At 41.2% G+C, this 23,356-nt stretch overlaps 1 protein-coding gene across 2 annotated transcripts in view; it reads left to right on the forward strand.

Moving 5' to 3' along the window:
* tsc22d3 (TSC22 domain family, member 3) overlaps positions 1 to 23,356 on the forward strand; it is a 30,910-nt gene that overhangs the window by 778 nt on the left and 6,776 nt on the right. The window contains exon 1 of one of the 2 annotated variants that reach the window (XM_031862578.1): positions 1 to 23,353. The exons of the other annotated variant lie outside the window; for it this stretch is intronic. Within the exon in view, the coding sequence (XP_031718438.1) occupies positions 23,154 to 23,353 (200 nt within the window). The 5' untranslated portion in view covers positions 1 to 23,153. The remainder of the gene's footprint in view (positions 23,354 to 23,356) is intronic. 2 annotated transcript variants of the gene reach the window in all.

Consider the following 23,356-nt stretch of genomic DNA (forward strand, 5'->3'; position numbering starts at 1 on the left):
CTGTTGTTTGCTTAGCTGACAGGTACACGCTTATCTAATAAGATTACGACTTGATATAGAGGCTTATGTCATTAGGAGATGAAATTTGAACTTGTTCTGAAAGTTATTCTCTTTGGAACATTTAGTAATAAATACAGTTATTCTGAAGCAACAGTTTGTTGTCATATTAATTTTCACTTTTTGTGAGGAAGAGAATGTCCTGCTACAAAGTTGCTGTCAGTCGGATAATTAGTTTGGCAGCTTGCATTCAATGATCTCAGCCTCAAATTACCAGTTACCATCTTTCCAGTCGGCCACAGTTTTGACCGTCGCTGAACTCCTGAACCCAAGCCAGAAGTTATTGTACAGTATTTACTTTGAGAAGCTGTGATTCTTTGGTTATCGGAGCAGTAAAATGCAGAGATCGAAAAGGGAAACAGCAGTAAAGACTACAAACACCTGTTATCATCGTAAGAGTCACCTTTGAATGTCATACTCTGAAGTTGTCATCATTTGTGCCAGTAAAACAGAGATATGTGTTAAAGGACATAACAAATATCTCAGACATACGTATGTTTAATGATAATCTCTCAATAAAAGAGGGGTTTTCTTTTTGGTTTATGGTGGTGTACAGAAGGAATCTCGTTACTAGAAGTGACTTTTATAGCTATTGAGTTTTTTCCTCATTTCCATTTCCTCATTATAAAAAGCATATACAACTAGTTCTTGTTCCATTAATATTAGTATTTCAACCAAATATTTAAAAAAGTATTCACGTAAAAAAGTCTATTGAATTATATTAATTCTAATTTAAGTTTTTTTAATCCTGGTATTATTAAGTAACCTATCTCAGGTAAAATCCCATATTTGGTCAGAAAGAAAATCTGTGATGGTGTTTATCCTGATAAGATGTGCCTGGAACATAGTAATGGTGTTTGTTATCATAGATTCAGTTTATTGCAGATGTTATCATATCAGCAATGTTCTGTTGCCAAGAGACATTATCAGTTATCAAAGTTATCAGGAGCCAAGCTGCCAAATAAGTTACATTTTAACCAGCCTTAACTTTGCTGTATATTTGACATACTGTTCATATCTCCTGTGGTGATGATTGATACCGCTTGATTATTAGACCCTACAATAGAAGTAAAACCATTTACTGTGCACAACTTGATTCTGCAGCTTTTATCTATCGATACTTATCAGTGCAGCATTAAGCAGTTGGAAAAAAACTATTGTTTTTAACACCCGACACATTGCAGTATACAGCAGGGTTTAACTCTGTCTGACGCACTCGCTTTATTTTTCCATCTTACATAACAGCGCGTTAAATTCTCTTTAATTTGACACGGTTTCGGGGGATATCGTTCTTGCTGTGGAGCTGCGTTAGTCAATGAAGGAACAGACTGGTCTTGATTTATTTACGATAGTGAGGGTATGTCATTATGATTCTGAGGATGAAGAACAAGGGGTGAAGAAACTTTGGATTCGGACTGCAGCTCAATACTTTGAACATGTTCTTAGACTTGAAGTTGTACTTGGAGATGCTCAGGTGAGTTATTATTCACTGCATTCGGTGTACACAGTGTCATGAGTAATGCCTGCTGGCAGGGCTTATTTAAAGGTGTAACAGTGTTTGTCATAATGACACAGCAATACGTTTTCGCTTCATGCTTTTCTTCACTAACCACAGAGTTACATATCTTGATCTTGTTCACCTTATCTATTCATGTAAAAAATGTATCTGCAGTTCAGATGTAAAATTATACACATGATTGGCATTTCCTTGGGCAAGAGAAAAATCTGAATGTAAGTGCCAATGTCTTTTTTGCCAGAGGCAATGTGTTCACTCACGCCATGCATCTGTCTGCGCCAGCTCAACTGTTTACCTGACAAACAGAGTCTTTAAGCAGAACACTTTGTTCCTGAACCTGCCCTTCTCAAGAGGGAATCACAGACACGGATCATGTGGCTTTCGTGGATAAGCTTTCTCGCAGGATTTAAACATTGCTTTCAAACGTGTGCCCTTTACGTTTTTTTCATGCAGAAACACAAACGCACTCATTCATTCACACATGTGCTTGCAGTCTAATCCTGTCAGTTGAAGCAAGAAAGCTGACTTGCTAAGCTGAGGTTTGCACAAGTTCATAGATTTTTTTTGAGTGCATGCTTCGAGAGGGCCCGGCTCCTGATGAAAGCCTGGCCGAGGTTTATATGACCTCACCCTGGGTGGTCAATCCGCCGAGCAGCCATCATACCCATTTGCCACTTGTTAACAGAATGAGAGGTTCAGCATAGCACGGCGAAGCATGCCAGGACATCTTTTGGGCTTGTTGAATATCAGTGAGAGGCAGAGGCTGTGGCCAGCAAAGTTGTTATGTAAATGATTCGAGGGTCACAGAAATGTGCTCAGAGAGTGCTCAGAGAGTTTGACGTTTGAGGCAGAGACCTGTCATGAAACCAGAGAAAATGGCACTCTTCCACACCTTCACCTCAGGCAGTCAGTCTGTACTTATCAGTCACTAAACACCATCACATGGCAGGGTGAAGAGGGGTGAAGAGCCTGCAGCGATCACACAGGACTTCAGGTCTTTGACCAGTCAGTCAGTAAGCAGTCAAAATACAAAGGGAAAAGAACTTAACGGCAGCACAAACGATGTCACAAAGTGTCAAAGACCTCATAAAAGAGTTTTTCTCTGCAGCAGTAACCAATGTGACCACATGACAGGGCTGAAGAAGAGTTTGCACCCTTCAGCCTGCAGAGCTCCCTCCAGGTTTATAGACAAGACAAAAAAAATGCATTTAGTAGAGTGCAGATCTCCGCCAGGTGTGTCCGCAACAGCCACTGTTGTAATGTTTGATTGAATGAATACAAACCTCAATCATCGAACCCTAGACTGCAAACATGTCAGGTATGTTTTTTCCTCGCACGTCTTACGCAACAGATCCGCTCTCATTTTAATCCATACAGCTGCCTGAACCGGCTCTGTGCTGGTTTGCGTGCCAACTGCATCTCACAGGTGTAACCACGACCTGAGGTGTTTTACGCGTCAAGTCTATTTCTCCGATCTTACATGCGTACACACAAGATTAGAGTCAGCGCTCGGTCCAATTTGTCATTTGCTAAGCGGTAGTTACACATACATAAATACACAGATGCAATTGACTTATCTAGCCGGGAAAATGAATGGAGGAACAATAATTAATCCGTATGGAAGCAAGAGTCCAAACTGAAGCAGTTATTGATAACTTATGGCCCCTTATGGCCCCTGGTTAAGAGTAGTGAGGAGTCAACAGTCATTGAGGGAGTAACACAATAAAACAAAAAATGTGAATCACCGCAACCAAGGGAGTGCCTTGAGCATACACTTATAAATGAACACAAAAAAATGATGCTGGTTGGTCTAGCAGTATGTGAGATTAGCTGTGGACAGACGGACAGAAACAGAGATGGACACGCACAGACACGACTGAATACATAATCTTCTGGAGGAGACAATAACAAGTGTCGGCAAGAAGTTGCATGGCTGAAATTTATTTCCGGATTGGAGGCGAGGTTCACGTCATGTCACCTGTTTGTGCGTTGTATGATAAATTGTTAGTGAAATGATTCTGATAGGGAAGTTTATAACCTCTTTTAGGTTTGATGTTCTGATGTGACATAAGTATGTATTCTTCTAACACTCTGTTGCCTTACAAGCCTCGGCCTCATTACAGTGTTAAAAGTTCCTCACTTTGGCCTGAGATGATCTTTGGCTTGGGTCCAGTTGACTACTGAACATGACCGAGCCCTCCCACAACGGAGTGGAGACAGGATCCAGCTGTGCCAGAGACCCCACTGCACTTTAAAGCTTCACCCTGTGATCAAAATAAAACACGAAATAGCTTTGCAAAGTCCAAGACCTACATTTAGTGATCCACTGTGGAGGTTAGGGGAAGTGTATTTTCCATGTGTAAGCCGTCCAGGAATCCATACAAATGTATATTTAACAATTCCCAGAAGAAAATGATGTCTGTGAAACCACAGGAGATGTTTGTAACCCAGAAAAACAACTTCCATCTCAGTCTGCATTATTGCTTAATAAGTCGGTTTCATATTTTAGTTTTAGTACATTACGGTCATTCATTTCTCTAAAATAGAATATGATCATAAGGTTATACCTTCTTTATCTTGGATATGACTGTAGAGGGACCTGTTGAAATAATTTACATGTAGGTCACACCAATAAAAATATCTCCTGTCAGTCAAGGTAGAGCTGAATACAGGGCAGTTCTGCCTGCACAGTTTTTGAGGGCAAATATTTGCATAAAAGACTAGTTATAAAAGAGACACACTTTTTGGAGAAGTTACAGCCATCATAGTGCACCCAGTTCCATGCCCTTCTCTGGATGTCCTTGTTGTGTACAAATGCTTTCTAGACTTGCTGCGTTACTATTGAAAAGTGGGTGTAAACAATGTGTATTCAGGCTTGTTCTGCAGATAACATTGTGACAGTATGGAAACACAAATCAGGTAGGGACGGGAAGACGTAAGGATAAGGGAAACAAAACAGTGCTTCCTCTGTATTCTCCACTGCTGTAAAATTGGCAGACAGATGCTATACAATGAAAAGCATCTTCAGAGTATCGGCCACACTCATCACAAACATACAGCACAATTACGGCACCATTGCCTGTGTATTACCATATGTAAGATACTACAAGCTGTAACAGTCGAAGGGATCAGAGTGAATCTGCACCAGTGTTGAAATTCAAACTTCCCATCCCTTCTACTGCTACAACGCAATCACTAAGACAGAGAGCAGCATGATCTAAAGTTCTGCATAGATACAACACAATGCATTGCGAGTGAGGCTGTTTTGCCCACATCAAAGGCTTATACATGATAAAGACATCGTTGCTGATGACAGCACCTGTGTCCAATTTCATTGTTTTTGATCCAAGCTCTTCTTTGCAACAAAATTAAACTGTGTAACTTGGTGGACAAATGGGTCCTACAGACGTTTGCAGAGAGTTACATAACTTCATGGGTTGGAGGTGGCAGGAGACACAGATGCGGACCATATAACAGGGATTAGTGGTGAGAAGGCTGTTGGGGTGGAAGAACAGATTCATGGCCAGGCAAGTCTTAGGAGTTAATCCATAACAAACAAAGGCCACAAAGGCGAGGTCTAAGCAACGTCAGGGTAGGGAGTGGGAGAGCTACAGGGAGAGGCAGCTAGAGAGAGAGAGTCAGCGATAGACAAACGGCCAGACAGGAGGCCGTTGCAAAGACGAAACATCGACAGGACTTGCTAAAAATAGTGTGCTGTTGACGTTAGATAGAGCTCTGATATGTATGTAGACTGCAGACGTCTGTGGTTAAAGTCACAACCTTTTTCTATAGTTAAAGGAAGTCATTCTTTAGGGGGCAGCACGAAGCGAAAAGCCATAATACGTGTTTGATTTACAGATGTTTTTATGGGTTTCCTAAATAACACAGGCTTTAAACCACTTCTGTGTTGAAAAGAGACAGAGCAAGAGATTGATTCACAATATTAGTAATTACTAGATTTTCAAACACATGTTGGTATTTGGTGTGTTTTCCCCGCGACGCAGCCCTGTGCCTGATTTTATCACTGAGGGAGCAATTTAAAGAGGGATGTACAATAATGACTTTTTAATGGACCTCTTGAGTTACAGCCTTGTTGTGTTGAGACTGCGTGAATAGGCTGCTCTTGGTGCCATGCCAGTCGATTCCTGGAACCACTGTTGACTGGTTTGCATGCAAGTGTATTTGTATGTATATGTGTGGGTGTATGCGAGTACTCTACAGACCTCCACTAGTGGATTCAACACTGTCTTATTTCTATAAAGTGGGTATCAAGTTGTACAACATACATTTACCCCGAAACTTAATTCCCAATGCAATTTCATTGTATGGGAACGTAATCTTTTGGAGACAGTTCTGTCCAAACACCACTTCAGCAGACAGATCAGTGTGTGTCAACTGGGAAATCCACCGACACACCCTGTACCATAGGTTGATGCAACCTCTTGTGTACGGCTCTGCATGTCTTTACCAACACCGCTACGGTTCCGTATTCGGTTTCCCCTAGCAACACATTAACATAATTTGCTAATCATATTGCAGTCACAGTAACTCTTTCTGTGCACTTTACTTTGATTGCCGCAAACGTTTCTTTCCGTGTTAATAACCTTTTATATGATGGTTATAAGAATCAGAGAATCTTATATTCCCCGTCCCTTTGATAGAGTTTTGTTACTTTGTTGTTTTACAAAATACAACAGACCCATCAGATTTCTAACAAGTTCCATGAAGTGTTTTTGACAGATAATTTAATACTAGTATAATACTAAGATATAATACAAGGTCTGGCAATATTCAATATTTTGTGATCCTACTTACAAGTATTATTTATCAGTATGTTTTCAGTATGAACAAATGGGCATGTGGCTGACAGAACAGGGAAAGATAGACTAATGGATTGTTGATTTTGGTCTTTTCATGGAAATTGTTGACAATAACAATTACAGCCAACCTTATTCTTTTAGTCATTAGAAAGGCTCCATGGTGACCTTGACAGCAAATATGTTTTATTTTTATTATTAAGCCCGTCAATCTTTTAATCAAACAACCCTGTACTCATTGACAGCTGCAAGGGTAAGGAATGAGTAACTTATCTGTCTGTCCTGAAGACGTGAGAAACACTCTATGGCAACGCACACACACACATATAAACACACTTACTGTACAGTATACAGTACACAAAGGTGACCCACAGCATTATGATGTTGTTGACACATCACCACAGCAGAACCCAGCTAAGCTCCTTTGTCCTGAGAGACAGAGTGGAGATGCAGTACGGTATGTACCAGAGGTGGATTAGAAATCCATAAGGAACTCATAACGTTCGCCATCCTCAACATGTGCTGGAAAACATCTTCAAGAAAGGATTCACCTCTAAACGTATTTAGTCACAATGTGATTATGGAAAAATTACCCAAAAAATAATTTTGACAAAAGTCATTAAACACATGAAAAAGAGATCCAACATGTATCATAAAAGTGCTTTGATCAGCCAGAATCTACTTACTGCTTACTGTGTGCATCTTCATAAAATACACTAAATATACACCTAATACCCTAATAATAAAAAACAAAAGTAATTCAATGGAAGTGAAAAATAAAAGGGTCATGCTCTGATTGTGGTTCTAGTGTCAAGGACATACTGGGCTCTTAGTGTTGTGGTCATGGAGCAAAATGTGTCCAGAATAATGTTGTGGTTTCTGTTTAAATGTATTTGTACCGAAGGCTCAGCCTTGCCACATAAACATGACTTTAAAAAAAACAATGAAGAATTCCTGGAGCAAGTACATGCAAAAGAAGTATGGATTTCAGAACAATGAAAAGAAGGAAGCATTATTTAAAAAAATAAATTCCACAAATACTTCAAAAGAGGGAAGCATTACCGCCCATCCATTAAACCCTTTCTTCTTCTTCCATGCTTCATGTTTGTGGAACTCTCTAAGTCCTTCCCTCTTTTATTTTCCACATCTCTTCCTTCTGTCATTATCTTTTCCTCCCTCTCTCTGTCTTTTTTCTTCTTCATTCTTTCTCCATCTCAGTTGTTTTTTGTCTATGATACTTATGTAAGTCTGAGGGAAATGGGGGGGGGGGGGGGGCAGTGACCCTTGGCTTGTGCCAGCGGCCTTATCTGTTTGGCGCCTATTTAGATAATACGGCAGCATGTCAACACTTTCATCACACACACTCCCACACACACACACACACACACACACACACACACACACACACACACACACACACACACACACACACACACACACAGCCCTGTATTTGAGGGTGAGTTATAGTGTCAAACAGTCAATATGTGATAATTACACAAGGCATTAGTCAGTAATACAGCTTGCGTCTTTCTCTTTTCATCAGACTGCAGCTCGCACTCGACAACCTGCACCTTCAGACAGGCAACGGAAAAAATATGTGTATTGTCTTCAGTATAGTTCATGGTGTAGATGCAGGGAAGCTCAAATAATGGAGTTATAAGAGTTGCACACCCTGTACCACCCAGGCCGAGCGGTGCACTCAAATTTTCATTCTGTGCTATTTTGAATGGCAAGGTTTGGGTTTCCCGCTCTGACTTTTTCTTACTCTGCTTGAGAAGTGAGAATGTGGTAACCCAGCTACTACGGGCCAAGCTAAAGTTTGGCTGACGTGAGGAACAGTAGATCTGGAGTGAAAACAAATGTTTTTCATGTCCAGACCATAAAAGTTTGACTGACTTTAAACATGTATCCAAAATGAAATAGTTTGTACTAAAACTCAACATTACATTTTATTTTTTTTCCCCAGCATCGCTTAGAAGTATACTGGCAGACTTAATTTCAGATTCATTCTGATGCTTATTCCATCTGTTTCTCTCTGGATGCCTGTTCCATAATCCCAAGTGCTGTTGTCAGTTTTTCTCTTACCACAATAGTCTGCGACACAATGCAGCCAGACAGTGCTTTTGTGGAATGGGACTGAGCCAGGCCTATCATTAGCCTTATGTTATTCTCCCTGGGCACTATTCACATGCAGGTTGGGTACATGATGTACCCTGGGTGCACACACACACACACATACACACAGACATAATGACACATGTACACAATAGAAAGGGACTAAAGTGCAGGAAAATTAGAAAGCACATCAGAAATCATCTTTTCTCAGCTCAGAGCAGCCTTATCAAATATCCATGAGTGTGCATACACACACACACAGCCACACAAACACTGATGTGTTTCCCCCTGCAGGGCACAGAGCTAGTATTAGACATACTTTAGCAAAGGTGTTGCCACAGCCCATTACTGAGAAGTGCTCATAGTCTCTGGGAAAGAAAACAATTACCTCTCAGAGCTTCTGCAGGTCATGAGGACATGCTTTCTAGAACACAGGAATGGTTGCAGCACTAGGACCAATCGCATGTTACATTTTTTAAGTTACTGAACATCTGCAGTTTGGCAACATGCTGTGCTTCTGTTTTCAGTAAACAATTCTGAGTTCTTGGGGTGGATGTGTAATCTAACAGAGAAGAAGAGTAATGTTTCCCAGACGTGACTCTCTCGTAATGCAATAAAAAAATAAATGTGTAATTGGATTTAAAATGGAGTTTCTGACATCTGCTTCCCATCACACAATCATATCCCTAATCTAATCTACAGTACCTGAGTGGTGTTTCAACACCCACCACCTTAACCTCACTGTCATCCATAATTGCATCATTAATTTGGGCTTTTGCACAACATTGAGAGAATATGAAAGAATAAACAAGTGAGAGACTTAACACAGCTCTCTAGCTGGGAGCAGAACATTTTAGGCAACCTGCTCACACCCTGGTGCAATAAGTTTGTTTCATCATTGTATGCAATAAGCGTCTTTGCTAAATCAAGAAAACATTTATTTTTTTCTGTGGGCAGAGGCAGTGCTTGGTAGAAATTGAATGTAATAGAACTGCCACTCTGAGTTACAGTTAACAGTGTACATGCTCTAAAAAAAAAAGCCAAATGACAGGCACATCCAAATGAACCATACTCAAACTCAGACTTTAGTGTAATGAATATGGTTCGTTACTGGTGCCTCCAAATTTCCAAACTCATTGGCTTCAAGTGTTCCTGCACAGCTGGGGAGGAGCTCAGAAAAACAGAAGAAACTGGAAAACGAAAAACAAAATGTACCAATTTCTTTCCGGGATGGGCAATGCAGTTATCATGGTGAGTCACCGACCATGAACAAATAAAGCTGTTTATATGGGCACTTTATTGCATACAACCATGGCTCTTAATATCAAGTCAGTTCCCCTCCCGACAACTTTAGAGGTTTGCTGGTTTAAGGACCACTTTGGTCCCAGTTGCAGGCTGAAAAGTTGGCGCTGTTCTGCCAGGCTCTTTTTCGCCCCGTGTATACCTTTCTGGCAGACAAAAGCCTGCGAGAGAGAAAAGAGAAAAATAAACGTGTGTGCCAAGTTTCAGTGATTTTTTTCTGACTGTTCCCCAGCAGAGAGAGAGAGAGAGAGAGAGAGAGAGAGAGAGAGAAGCAGAATTAAATGAGCGAAAATACCAAGATGCATCCTGTCCAACAGCTAATTTCTGTCTTTGTGTTGCTGTGTTTAAAGGAAGCAACACGAGTGGGCTGGGCCGGTCGTATCTGATCCCCTGTCATTTTACTGTGCCATCACAAGCAGCAATTAGCACCAGTAACATTAAATGACCTCTTTCTGCATTCCTTCCAGTATGGTGTCATGGAGAGCTATGAGTCACAGATCATCATTATGTTTGCATGCTGTGGTGTTTACACAGTCTGGGTTTAGGCTAAACAACGACCCTCTGAAAACGTGTAGATGTTTGTGCTGTACAGCAATAGATGCTGGGCTCAGGAACCAACAAGGCCAATGCCAAGAAAGTGTGGGACTCGGGGAGGAATGTTGACGAATGCTGAAACTCTCTTCCCCTCCCTTTCTTTGTGTATTCCTCTCAACTGTCTCTCGCGCACTCTTGTGCATATACTCGTCCACACCCACACACACACACACAGATTCAATCCGGGCCTCCATCCACGTCCCTGACACAAGTCTTTCAGGGGCCTGCAATGCACACAAAGGCTTCCTATAAGGGGAAGTGGAGCCTGCACTGCTAGAGAGAAAGAAAAGAATGGAATTTATGTAACACTCGAGGTCACAACCTTTTCGGCACTTGTGAGCCGACGGTGTGGAAGTGAGCTGGGATCAGGAGGTTTTCTTACATCAGTAGGAGCGTCTTTTGCTGTAGAAGAGCTTGAGCTGAGCAGGGAGACAGTTGACCCCCTTTTAAACTAAAAAGTTACAGCTCGGTGCTCAGGTCACCCTAAACAAGTCAAGAAAATAGAGTTTCTAGAGGTGCAGATTCAATTCCAAAGAAGCAAATATGCAACAAATGAGGTATGGTGCCATTTTCCACAATATACACAATCTTTTTAATTTGGAGCACTATTTAAGGAGCAGTTCCCTTATTATGTCCATGATGCTGAAGTGGTAGTTCACATCTGCAGGAATTTGAGAGGAAATCATGGTCATCTGTGAGGAACATGACTCTTCTCTCTCCTTCTCCTACACATTTCCATCCGTCAGCTCCACATAGTGTTTTAACTGATGATCATCCTCAAGCGTGTTTAGCATAATTTAAATGCTCCATTATTTTCAGCTAAGATTTCAATTTAAAAATGACTTTCCTACATATATAAAACAAACAAATAATGACAGGGAATGTTATGAAAGGTCAGAATGCTGATGCAGTCTCGTACATACAGTATGTGCCTGAGGGTAAATCCAAGTAACATATGGGGGATGAGGATCCTCTTTGGGTTGGAGCGAACGTTCTGACCCTCCAACCATGAATAATTTGTGGGTCTACTGGCTGAGAGCTGAGTCCTTTTCTCACCCGAGGTTACATTTGAAACAGACAGACACAACAGTGTGGAAGTGTTGGCAAAACACTGGCTTCAATGCTCTTTCCATGATTTTATCAGCAGAATTATCACTTTAAATTAAGATGAATGTGTCATTATCTGATCCATTTTGTGGTTTGGTGTATTTATAGGACTCTATTTGTTCACGGGCTCACTTCCTAGCCTTTTAGAGGGAGAGGATGCTATTGTAGCTCATATCAGTGGTAAATTCACAGAAACACCCTGATGAAAAAACAAAGTCCCTTGCTGTTATTCTTTGACAGCTAGCAAGGGCTTGAAATGAAAGAATAAAAACGGAAAGACAAGCTGGATACTTCCTCCTTTTGATATTCAAATATTTAGAAAATCATATCAGATTCAGACAAGGCAGCACTTGTCCCCGTGAGTACAATAATATCTAGGCCATTGCATCGAAAACAGCATCGCTAAGTGCCTCTCCTGGGGCCCGTCTTTTGAGGTGAGACTCTCATTTGCCCTCATGTTGGCATCTTAACTGGCATTTGAATTTTATTCGAACAGATCAGTTTAGCCAAGGCCTGAGCACATTGTTTAAATGTTCACATAGTAACTCTTCTTTGTTCAAAACATTGCCCTGCAGTCTGAACAGTCAATGGCACCTGCTGCCTGTCACCAACAGAAAGAGACGTGCAGTGGGACAGATTAAAGACTTAGATTCAGCTTATAATGTTGACCCCATGATAAGAGGCTAACGAGTTTTGCAGATGTCCGCACTGTTGCTGCTGAACAACATTCTACTGAACCAGCGCTAAGATGTGTCGTCATATAAACACAGGTGGGGTTTTTAACCGGCATACCTAACTATCACTCATCTTTAGAACACAATGCTTAATCATAGTGTCCATGGTATCGTTGCTTCCAAAGAAAAGGCGGAACCTTCTAAAATGGTGTTTTCACATGACAGTGTTTCTCTGAGGCTTCCACCACATCATGTGCGGCAGCAACTCACTAGATGGAACGGGCCAAAACGTTTTGCTGATTGAGTAAACCCAAAGCCAATAGTGAGTCATTTTAGCAGTTAGATTTGAGGTATTTGCCATATTAAGACTATCGCTCTTTCTCTTTTGCAAACAAACCTGCATGCCCCCCCCACCCGCATATCTCAAGGTAACCATGTTTTTTTTTAAAGTTTACCTAAAGAACTGGGAGTACAGCCAAAGCCTCCTATCAGAGGAAACACTGGCCAACAACAGCTGTGAAAGCCCTCTCCTCCCTCCCTTTTTCTCCTCCCCCTCTTCATTTCTCTTCCTCATTTTTGCATTTGCCTGTTTTGGTGTTTGGTGGCTCCCTGCTCAGTCACCAATACAAAGCAAAGGGCTGTCCTCAGGCTGCAGAGCACAGACAGACAGTATCTGGTGAACTGAGGAAAGGCGATACCGTGGATTCTTGTTATTGCACTAATTTGACTTTCTGCCTTTTTTTCTTTTTATATACAGACAGACAGCTTTGATGGAAGAGCTGAGAGAGAATAGAAATCAAAATAACAAGAGACATTAATGCTAATATTCTGTAGTCACACAATGACACAGTGTCCTTCTCAAATAGAGGAAATACTGCTTCACAATGTGGTTCGCTGTATCTATGTTAAAGGAAATATGCATATCTTGCAGTCATGGGCGTGTCAGTGTGCCAAGTGTTAATCTGCCTGAACACAGGTCATTTATGAGATGTACATAACATATGATATCTGCTCATTCACACACATACACATGTCTACTTGTAATATGTGCTTATACATGGGCTGTGTTACACAAAATTCCATCTTTTTCAGTTTAATAAAGCAGACTAAATAAGAAAACAAGTTTCTGCATGGTGTGTGTGTGTGTGTGTGTGTGAGACTGTATATTTCGTACTTTGCTTTCAGCACTGAAACAGACAGTTGTATTGTTCCTAAATGCTTTTTTAATATTTTTTTTAAATAACGGGCAGCATCACTGTGTGGTCACCCTTTCTGCGGGAATATAGCTCAGAGTAAACACAAGTACAGTCTCGCAATCACTCGCCTCTGTCCGTCAGGTGGACATAGAATGGCACAGCAGCAATATCTGTGCAAGAAAGTTATCAGACAACAAGTATGACGAGACAGCTCTGAGACAGGATAACTACCTCGAGACAGGGTTAGGCAGACCTGGGGAATGCCAGTAAGATAGGATTTACTGCTCAGAGACTGTGTGAAAGGACAGGAATAACAATAACTGTTAGAGGAGGAGGCGTGCGGAGCAGACAAAGAAGAACAAAGAGGGTGTTAGAGAACTGAAAACAAATGAGGCTGATGACACAGACAGCAGGACAAACGTCTGTGCGCAAGGTGGCAGGCAAGATACAAAAGTTACATGGACAGAAATCGGTCATTAGCGAGATACATTCAGAAATGTGCCACTCCAATACACAATATTTAAAAACACAAGGAGCACATACTGTTACTATTACTATTTTGATTTGTATATTATAAAGGCTGCCAGCTACCTTGCAGGCGCCACAGCGAGTTATTGCTTCCTCTGCGGTCGGATTATAATTACAGTCTCACCAAGAAAGCCCACCACGGTCATTAAACTGGTGTGAAGAAGACAATCAGTCCCATAGGCTGGAAAAAACTGATAATGACTTGCTGTTTTTTACGGGGTGCATGTACTTGGTGTTTGTGTGTGTGTGTGTGTGTGTGTGTGTGTGTGTGTAGGTCAGGAGTTATCCAGTGGGTGTGAGAACCTGTGAAATACCCGATTTTGTTTCAGTTCTGCAAATCCTGACATGGTTCCTCATAACAGCCTGCATAGCGTAACTCATGTTTGTTTCATTTACAATTCACAGGTTAATTTACTGTAATAAGAAAGAGGGCCAGAGGCTTTAAATGATAAAAATTAATTAGTAATCTTCATGAGAATCTATCGAGGTAATAATAAATCTTACACAGAAACCAATACACTGAAAGGTCCAAGATCTGTGCCGTATGATATGGATCCCCAGAAATGACGCAATTTAAGTTTAATCAGGCAAATACTTATTGTTACTAGATTCACTGTATGATGGATAGATTTTAGATTACAGACCGATAAAATGTCAAGACAGAGTTCCAACTTTGTGTCTGGCACACACCCTGGCACATACTTGCACTTTTTTGCAATAACTCTGCAACAACAAAGTTGAGCCTGGTACATTTCATGATGCGCTGCAGTGTGCTGTGGTGTTATTACAGGAGTTGGAGCCAACGACAACCCTGGATCAGTACGCTGCTCTGGGGTGCAGTGACCTCCCTGACCCCTCTCAGTCACTTCCTCTTTATATAAGTTTCTCTGGATAGTTTTAATTGCTTTCCAGGGAACATATTTTCAATGAATTGTACTGCTTCACCTTGCTGTGCCGTCACGATGTAGAGTTGATACCAAGCTGATGGGAAGCTTGTCCTGCAATGCTTGGACTTTGTGACTTGGGTATAGGTAAGGTGACAACTTACTGGCTCCCAGACACTGCTTACGTGGGCAAATCTGTCCATCTCCAAAACAACAGAGAGCTCTTGCGTAATTCCCTATGTCAATAAGCCAGATCTGATTAGAGATTTTATGTCCATCATTCCAAAAAGATCTCAAGCATCATATTCTCACGTTTGAACGGACTGTTTTGATTGATGCCAGAGAATGACATTTACAGAATTGAGTTAGCTTTTTTTTTCATCGATCTCACCTCCTAGCAGTGTTGATCCTTAAATCTCCAAGAGCATTTCTTTCTTAAGTGTATCTAATCCAACATAAAAGAGCTCAGTCCTAAGAAAAGTGTCAAGCTGGTGAAGAATCTCTCTATATCAATATCTTAAGAATGTAAGCAGCCGCCTGCCAAACGCTGGCAATCTACACGTCCAGACAGAGACAAAAACAGAGTGTGTCTGCTTGTATGCATGTGTGTCTGTGTGTGTGCTTTGTCTTCATATGTCAATCACCTCAGATTTGTGTGCATATCAAATACATGTCCATTTCCGTGTTACTACGTCTTGGTGCACGTTGGTTCCTTTTTGCACGCATATGTGGATATGAATCTCTCAGTGTTGTTGGCGTCCATGCTTGAATGCTCACCTTAACTGGCAATGCAGTGACTGTGTACCTGTGTGGTGCGTGCGTGCAAAACAAATACGAGTGTTCTTTGGTTTCATAAGTGAACTTTGGACCTCTCGGCTACACGCAGGAGGGAGGCCAATTTAGCTACATTGCTTACCCGAGCCTTTAAACAATGACTGGGATGGTAGATCGTGTTTACTCGCTCTGCTGTGCTGCCTCGAGACCAGGAAAATGACAACTCAAAGACACAATTTGTCTTGTCTACTCTGACCGACTCCAAGTACAAGGGTTCCTTCAAGTGGAAGTATTTCATGTTTGTTTCTCGGAGGAGAGCTTGAACCTTAACTTTGCTGTCAGCCAATCATTTTGCTGCAAAATCCTCAACTTTAAAGAGAATGTTTTATTTGTGGCCATCAAGCTGAGGTGGAATTAATGCTGGCTTTAAGCGTATTGTCAATGGAAATCCCTGACAGTTAGATTTGTTTGTATTTCAAAGCAGCGAATAAAATGTTCCCTATGAGACTTGTCACAACCTCACAACAATTTTGCAATTATTCAAAACCGCTTTGTTTTTGCAAATTGCAAAGTAGTGACACAATTAATGTGATTATTCAGCAGCTACTGCATAACATACTTGCTTAGTTCAAACATTTGCATTAATTACAAAGCAGCATGCTCACTGTTGCTGAGACGCGTTTTCAAGGAGAATCCCATTAGAAAAAGGAGAGAAACTCCCAAGTAGCCTGAAAACCACACTGATGGAAGTGGCATCTCCAAATGTTAAATGAATGCACTGTATTGTCAAACTGTGCATGCTAACTGCCTATGTTTACATTATTCACATCATTGTATTGTCTATGTGAGCTATCACCAAATATGCTGAAGTCTAGTTCTCTTCTGTTCCCTTCTCCTGGACCCTGCTGTAAGTCTACAAATGTGTGTGTGTGTGTGTGTGTGTGTGTGTGTGTGACCAAGAAAAGAAAACTAAACAACTCAAACGGCCAATCACTGAAGCTTATACGACTTGCGTCTTTGTGTGAGGGGCAGGCTTTTTGGCCTTTTGAAGGCAGGATAGGCAGGGGTTCCTGTAAACTCCCAAACAACATCTCAGCTCAGCACTGCACAGCGCTGGATATCACTATGTTCCCGGTTTATTCGGAACAAGCAGCTTTTGATGCTGATCCTTCCCCTGATTGAATCACATCCTTAAATAGTGCTGTTGTGTTACACTATACATCCTGCTGAACTGGTATCATTCACACACTAATGCAAGAGGGAATTTGAATTCCCTTTAAAAAAGTAGGAAGAACTTGATTCAAGCTCTGTAACTAGCCCTTGTTAGCTACCTGCTTTTCCACTCGTAGGGAGCCCTATAGTTTGTTGTATAACTGTACTGTATATCATCGATTACAGATGTTTTTCTTAAGCATGCATACAGTTCATGCTGTGGTCAGGGTCGATAAACCATAATAAGAAACAGTAAATGCACCGTGTGAGGAATACACAGCCATGCAGTGTAAAACATTGCTGAAGATAAATTATAGATATGTATATACACTGATGTCTACACGAATGAAGCATGTCAGAAAAACAAGATTGAATTATTCTATTGTATATTATAAAAGAAAAAACATTCATCCTGGCAGCTGTGGTGAAAAAAGATAAAGAACTACTTTTTTCACTTGGATTCATTCTTTATGAATTAGTTAGCAAGCGTAAACATACATACTTATACATGCGAATCATAACAAACATAATGTAATAACACTTTTAAACATAAATAATTTCATTATTGTTACATGAGTTAACCATTTACTACTTTGAATTCTTGCACAGATTAGGACAGAGGGTTTTAACAAAACATATAAAGCATCCTCAAGGCTGCAATTACTTCTATTGCTTTTTCTTTTTAAATTTACTTGCAATTAACACTAAATAGAGCATTGAGAATGATGATGTAATGTGTGTGTTGATAGCCCGAGGGTACTTGTTTTACAATCTTTGCGCGGGAGGCCGACATCTGGATATACATCTCAGTTTTTTCTCCCGAAGGACATGTGGCTGCCTTAATTGCACTTTCTCATTAACGTTTCTCGAAGCTTTCTTCTATTAAACTCCAACATATTTTCCTTTTAAGACTCAGTAGAATGGGGCACGCACATCTGGCCCTGACCTCGTCTGTCTCTGCCTGTCCTCTGATAGGCGATCCTCTCCACGCAGACAGGCTGAGGAAACATTGCGTACAGTACACCGTGTCCTCTCGGTCCGTCTCTCTGTCTGCATGTGGGACTGCACAGACCTATTGCCACTGGGCTTTCTCAGACTCCAAAGTCCAAGGAGTGGTTATAATTTGTGACCCTATTTGGAAGGGACAATTATACAAGGTGCTGAATATACATGAGTTCCCTGTTTCACCACTCCACAGCCGCTCTTTGAGTTATATCAGCTTCCCCTTTGAAAGAAAGTGAAAAGTGGCCTGTGAATGGTTTTAACACAACTGTATAGCTTGACTAAATTTATGTGCATATTTACATATGAACGCAGCGTAGCTGGATGTCAGACTGCGCAGATGTCACGTCTGTAGCAATCAATCCAGGTTTCAATAGTGTTGCCCCAAGTGAAAACACAAAGAGGGTGGAGTGAGCGTTAAAGATCTGCAGAGTGCATTCACTACCAAGCAGAAGTGGTCCATGTCCTGTTTCTATTCATCTTCCTATTCATGCTTGGAACACAGTGTTTAGGGTCCTGTGTGGGCGCCTATAGGTAGTGTACAGTCCACAATTTAACCAGGATAAATGAAAGAAATGCTTAATTTTGTTATACGATCTCCAGTATCTGTATTCTACACCGTGGTTTTGTAAATGAAAGTTGCCGTACATATTAGATCAGTTGTTATTCTATTATTGCCTTTGAGATTTACATATCTCTTGCTTGAGACAGAGCTTGCTGTGTGGAAATAGACACACTGATTGAATTGTGATCCGAGTCATTCCTGTGGTCTTGTTGAAGGAGAATAATATAATTTGTTTGGCTTGTAGAGATCAGTGGAAGGCAGGCTGATGAAACTTCCTCAGGCTAATAATATGAGTAACTTGGTCGAAACGCGGCCCTGGTCACTGCGATCTCTTACTTAGAGGTGTTAGACAGACGTTTCTTTACTGGGATTTTGCGAGTGGCTTTACAAGGAAGTAAGCGATACGTTTGACGTTTTCTTTTCGAACAACATCAAACAGAAAACTTTTTTTGTAGTTGACAACATTTCACCAGCATGATCATCATAAGACTCGGATTGTATTATGAAGCTTTGGAGATGTCAGGCACCACAGGGCAGAGAGGGATTGACAGTTGGCAAAAAACACAAACAGTTTAAGGAAATGTATGACAAAATAAAATAAATATAAGTAAATTCTGCAGTTAATGCATGTATGATTTATACATCTACTGGTAGAATTCGGTTGAAATATGTCTGTTTTCTCACATGAAGGAATATTTAATGCTCATTCATGTCGCCGTTTGAGTTTGATACACTTTCCTTCAGCCAATGACCGCCAATGACTCATCTGAAATCCACCCGTGGGAAATTAGTCGTTGCTCCATCGTCATCTTGCAGGTGACAAAGGATTCGCTTTAATGCTCAGCGGAGGAGCCTGCTGGAGTCTGTGGGAACTATTCTGTGTTTGGATGACACTGACAGCGATACTTAGCAGGGTGCCTGTCATCCAGTTAATTCCAGATCGTGCTGACAAGGCCAGAAGTGCGTGTGCATGCACATATGCGAGCGTGTGGCGAACCGCACACATCGACATACACACGAGCAAACAAAAACACAAGCGAGCACACAAACACACACCAGGGGACGGCCCATCGAGGGCCCAGCTCCCTCCAGTGTTGTTCCCAGTTGCCGGTGACTTGGGTCACACAGCTGCAAAAAGATGTGGAAGGTGGAGAGACGGAGAGTTTTAAAAGGGAGGAATGGATTGAAAGAAGGAGGTGGTAACATTAGAGTGAGGCGTTCTTTAGAGAAAAATAAAGGTAAGGAAGGAAAGAGGGAATAAGGTATAATGTTATACGTGGCTGAGGGTCAGTTGAGAAAAGAGTTTCTTCCTGTTTCTTTCATCTGTTTAACTCGAACCAAAGACTAAGTGATTTCATTAGTTGTTTCAAGGAAGAATTCATTCATAAAATGACTTATTTGACATGATGATCCTGTTGCTTCTTGTCATCCCCTTACTCCACTTACCTGTTTTCGTCTGTCATTTGACCTTTTGAAAAACGAATGCAGACTGTTTATTGTTTTGTGCTGTAAAGCAATTAAGTGGTTAGACTATAAAGATGCTCAGCCAGAGTTTAGCAGTTCTATTCACTTAGCACATAGCAATTTAAAGACTAATGCAGACTGTTTATTGTTTTGCGCTGTAAAGCAATTAAGTGGTTAGACTATAAAGATGCTCAGCCAGCGTTTAGCAGTTCTATTCACTTAATTCACAGTGTTGAGGCTTGTGGATTCCCTCAAAAATGAGATGCTCCACCTCAAGTGGCTATCGTTTCAATACATTCTAATTCAAAGCCTTCACTTAGCAGATATATTTACGTACAGCACAGATGCTAGCAACCTTCTTAGTGACATCCTTTTTGCTTATAATGATAATACATTATCAAAACCGTTTTTGTTATCAGTTGACCTAAGAAATCGCACATGCAGCACATTTTAGCTCAACAGGTGATATGGTCTGCAAGAAAAAGAAAACCTGCCAACTTAGATCTGATAGCGCGGTATCACCCATTGCTTTGATTCTATAGTATGCCAGCTTTACAGCACTTACGGTAGATTTCCATTTCTCAGCGCCATGACAGTCTGAGGGCTACTCAGGTTAGAAATAGATACACACAACCACACCAAATACGACAGCTGAGGTATACAGTACACTAAAGTAGCATAGGCAGATGAATACAGACAGATGACACTGAACTCTGTAACCTTTTGTTCTGGGACATGATCCGGTCAACAGTGTATTAATCACAGGTGCCATGCAAAGTTGTAGGCATTGCCACTTCTTTGGATCTGAGCATGTTTCGTAAGCAAAAGCTATACCCTGTTTTTTACTCCAGAAATATACACACAGATTTAGCCAATAACATAGTCCACTGCTATTTAACATGACATGGCCAATTGCGTCCACAACCTATGACCTTATGTAGAGCATCCACAGAGCCATTAGTGAGAGCACTTAACTGCTTATCCTGAGAGTCCTATGACTTATATTTCATAGCTGACAATCTTGCGCACACGTTTGCAATGAACAAATGGTAATCTTATGCGCTATGGGGGCTAGACCGTACTGTTATTTATTTTTGGAGGGATGCTGGGTTGGGATGTGAATGTGGCCTGACATGGGTTCACTATGCTGCCATTATCCCGAGTGCACTCATCTGGGTCTTGGCTCTATTTCAGTATTTTCATAGTAAATCTAGCCAGAACATTCTCCCCGTTATAGCACAAGGTAAATCTTTACATTATGGCCTGAAGCTGTCTGGCTTCTGCTGAATCACAGCCTGGTGCCAGATGCTGCCAAGTCCCCAAGCTTGTTAACTGCAATATACTGCACACAGCACCATTAGCTACTGTACTGCTTGTCCTGCTGTAAACTGCTATTAGTTTCAGTGAAGGCTACTGTTAATGAATTTATTATCACCTCGTACACAGTGAAATTAAGTAGAAATTAAGCATTTAAGTGGCCATTTTTCATCTGGGGAAATTGAATCAAGGCAAGTGAGGAGCAGTTCCTGCCTTGTCTTCTTGGTGGTAATGAACAGAGTTTAGCATGTCACCCAAGCAGAATTTAGTAATAGCAATTGAGATGCTCCATAAAGGGACAAATGAGTTACAGTTCCTCACAGATGCAGAAAAGTACAAAACACACACCGACACACACCTGCTTGTGCTGTCCTCTGATTTTCTAACAGCTGCCTTTATGGATATACAGGAGAATGAATGCTTCTATGTTTTCTATGCAAATCATGATTAAAACCCTTCTGTAGCTAAGTACAGCCTAATAGAAATTGGTCTTTTGGTGCCTGTAATTTAGAGTAATGTTGAGTATGTGACATAATGTTTTAACTTTTAAAGCCTTAAACCATCAGCCTTGAAACTTGGTTTTACAGGATGTTTGACATCGAAATTATATGAGAGCAAAAGTCACAGTCACAGCCTCGTTCATGTGCTCCCTTTCTTCGGAGATTCAGGGAAATACATTTCTGTGAACGGCTGTTCCGGGCAAGTAACCCTGAATAATGATCGTGAGCAGTGATTGTTAGAAACTGAACTGAGTGAACCTGAAGTTCAACCGCTATGACACATTTTGTTGACTTCAGAGGGCACATGATGATATTTACCCGGCCAAATTATCGATAATATTTAATTATACATTACTATGAATCTCATTTTCTTTCATGAATATCCATATTCTTCTAAAGGTTATACTGTAGTAGACTTGCTTCTATAAAGCCCCCGAAAGTCATTGCTTGACATTTAGTTTATTATGCTTTTGTCTTCAGAATTTTTACTGCTTTGGCACAAAGGATTACTTTAATTCCTATCTAGTGATAAATGCCAATATGCAAATGCTACAACCCAAAGGATACATTTTCGAAAAGACAACATGCAGAAACTGGTTTTACACAACTTTCTGTCATGTAACACCACACTCGTCTGTGAGTGTTATCTGTACAGAATATCAAATGTCAAAACCTTGCACTTGCCAAAAAGAGGGATTTAATGCAGACTAGAGACTCGAGAACTGTCAAACGTCGAATTGTCAAACTTGAAAGCAGCTTGCAATTAATCATGGCGAGAGCGGCTCACTTTTGCTGTTACACCTTTAGCAGCAGCAATAGCTCTCCAAACATCACTAGATTAATTACAGCCCTCATGACAAAAGAGGTTTACTGGAACTGACAAACCCACTTAATCACAGTTTCAAAGCGTTTACGGGATACACACGCAAATCTTAAATGTTACGAAAGATGCCACTGAACTCATTCATCTGCCTCAGTTTGATTTTACAGACGTGGTCCAACAAGTTCTCTGTGGTGGAGCTCTCCAAATCAATTCCATATAAGTGAGCATACAAGCAAAACAAATCTGGTTCCGGTCGGAAAAGGTCATTACATGGAGAACAAGTTTGTTTCACATGACGCAACAATGGCTCAACTATGTGTTTTATTACACATATTACCTCTGATTAAATGAGGTATGGAGATAGGCATTGTCCCTTTCAGGTAAACTCAGAGAAAGATCTTTTGCTTTGTCTGCCCAAAACAGAAACTCCAGCAGTGTTGAGATGAAACGATTCCCTTTCAGGAAACTGCCATTTTCATTGTGACTCCGGGGCATTGCGTTCAACTGGATTGGAGACACATCATACGAGTGCTAGTCAGAGCATGGCACTCACAGTTATGGCTGGATATCCAGAGGTATCGCCAGCCCTCAATGGTCTCTTTGTGCTTTGAGAACACAGTTGCTGAGAACAAAACAGCAACAGAACAGCGAACAAACAGTCAGACGACTCCTGCCTCTTGAGCAGCCCCTTCATTTGGAAGCCAAGATGGGACACAGTCAGACGCGTCCCACTGAAGTCGCACATGTTGGGGCTATGCCACCTTCTCCCAGGACGCTGTGCGCCCTCCGCCTGGCCGAACCGCCCCACAGATTCTGCTGCCACTACCAGCACTTCAGCTATCCGGAGAGAGCTATGAGTTACTTGCCCCCTTACTCACCGAGTCTGTTCAAGAGGCCAGATCGGCGGTA

This window comes from Anarrhichthys ocellatus, unplaced genomic scaffold (assembly GCF_004355925.1).
Source record: "Anarrhichthys ocellatus isolate YVR2014 unplaced genomic scaffold, GSC_Weel_1.0 scaffold27, whole genome shotgun sequence".
In the NCBI taxonomy this organism is placed as follows: Eukaryota; Metazoa; Chordata; class Actinopteri; order Perciformes; family Anarhichadidae; genus Anarrhichthys; species Anarrhichthys ocellatus.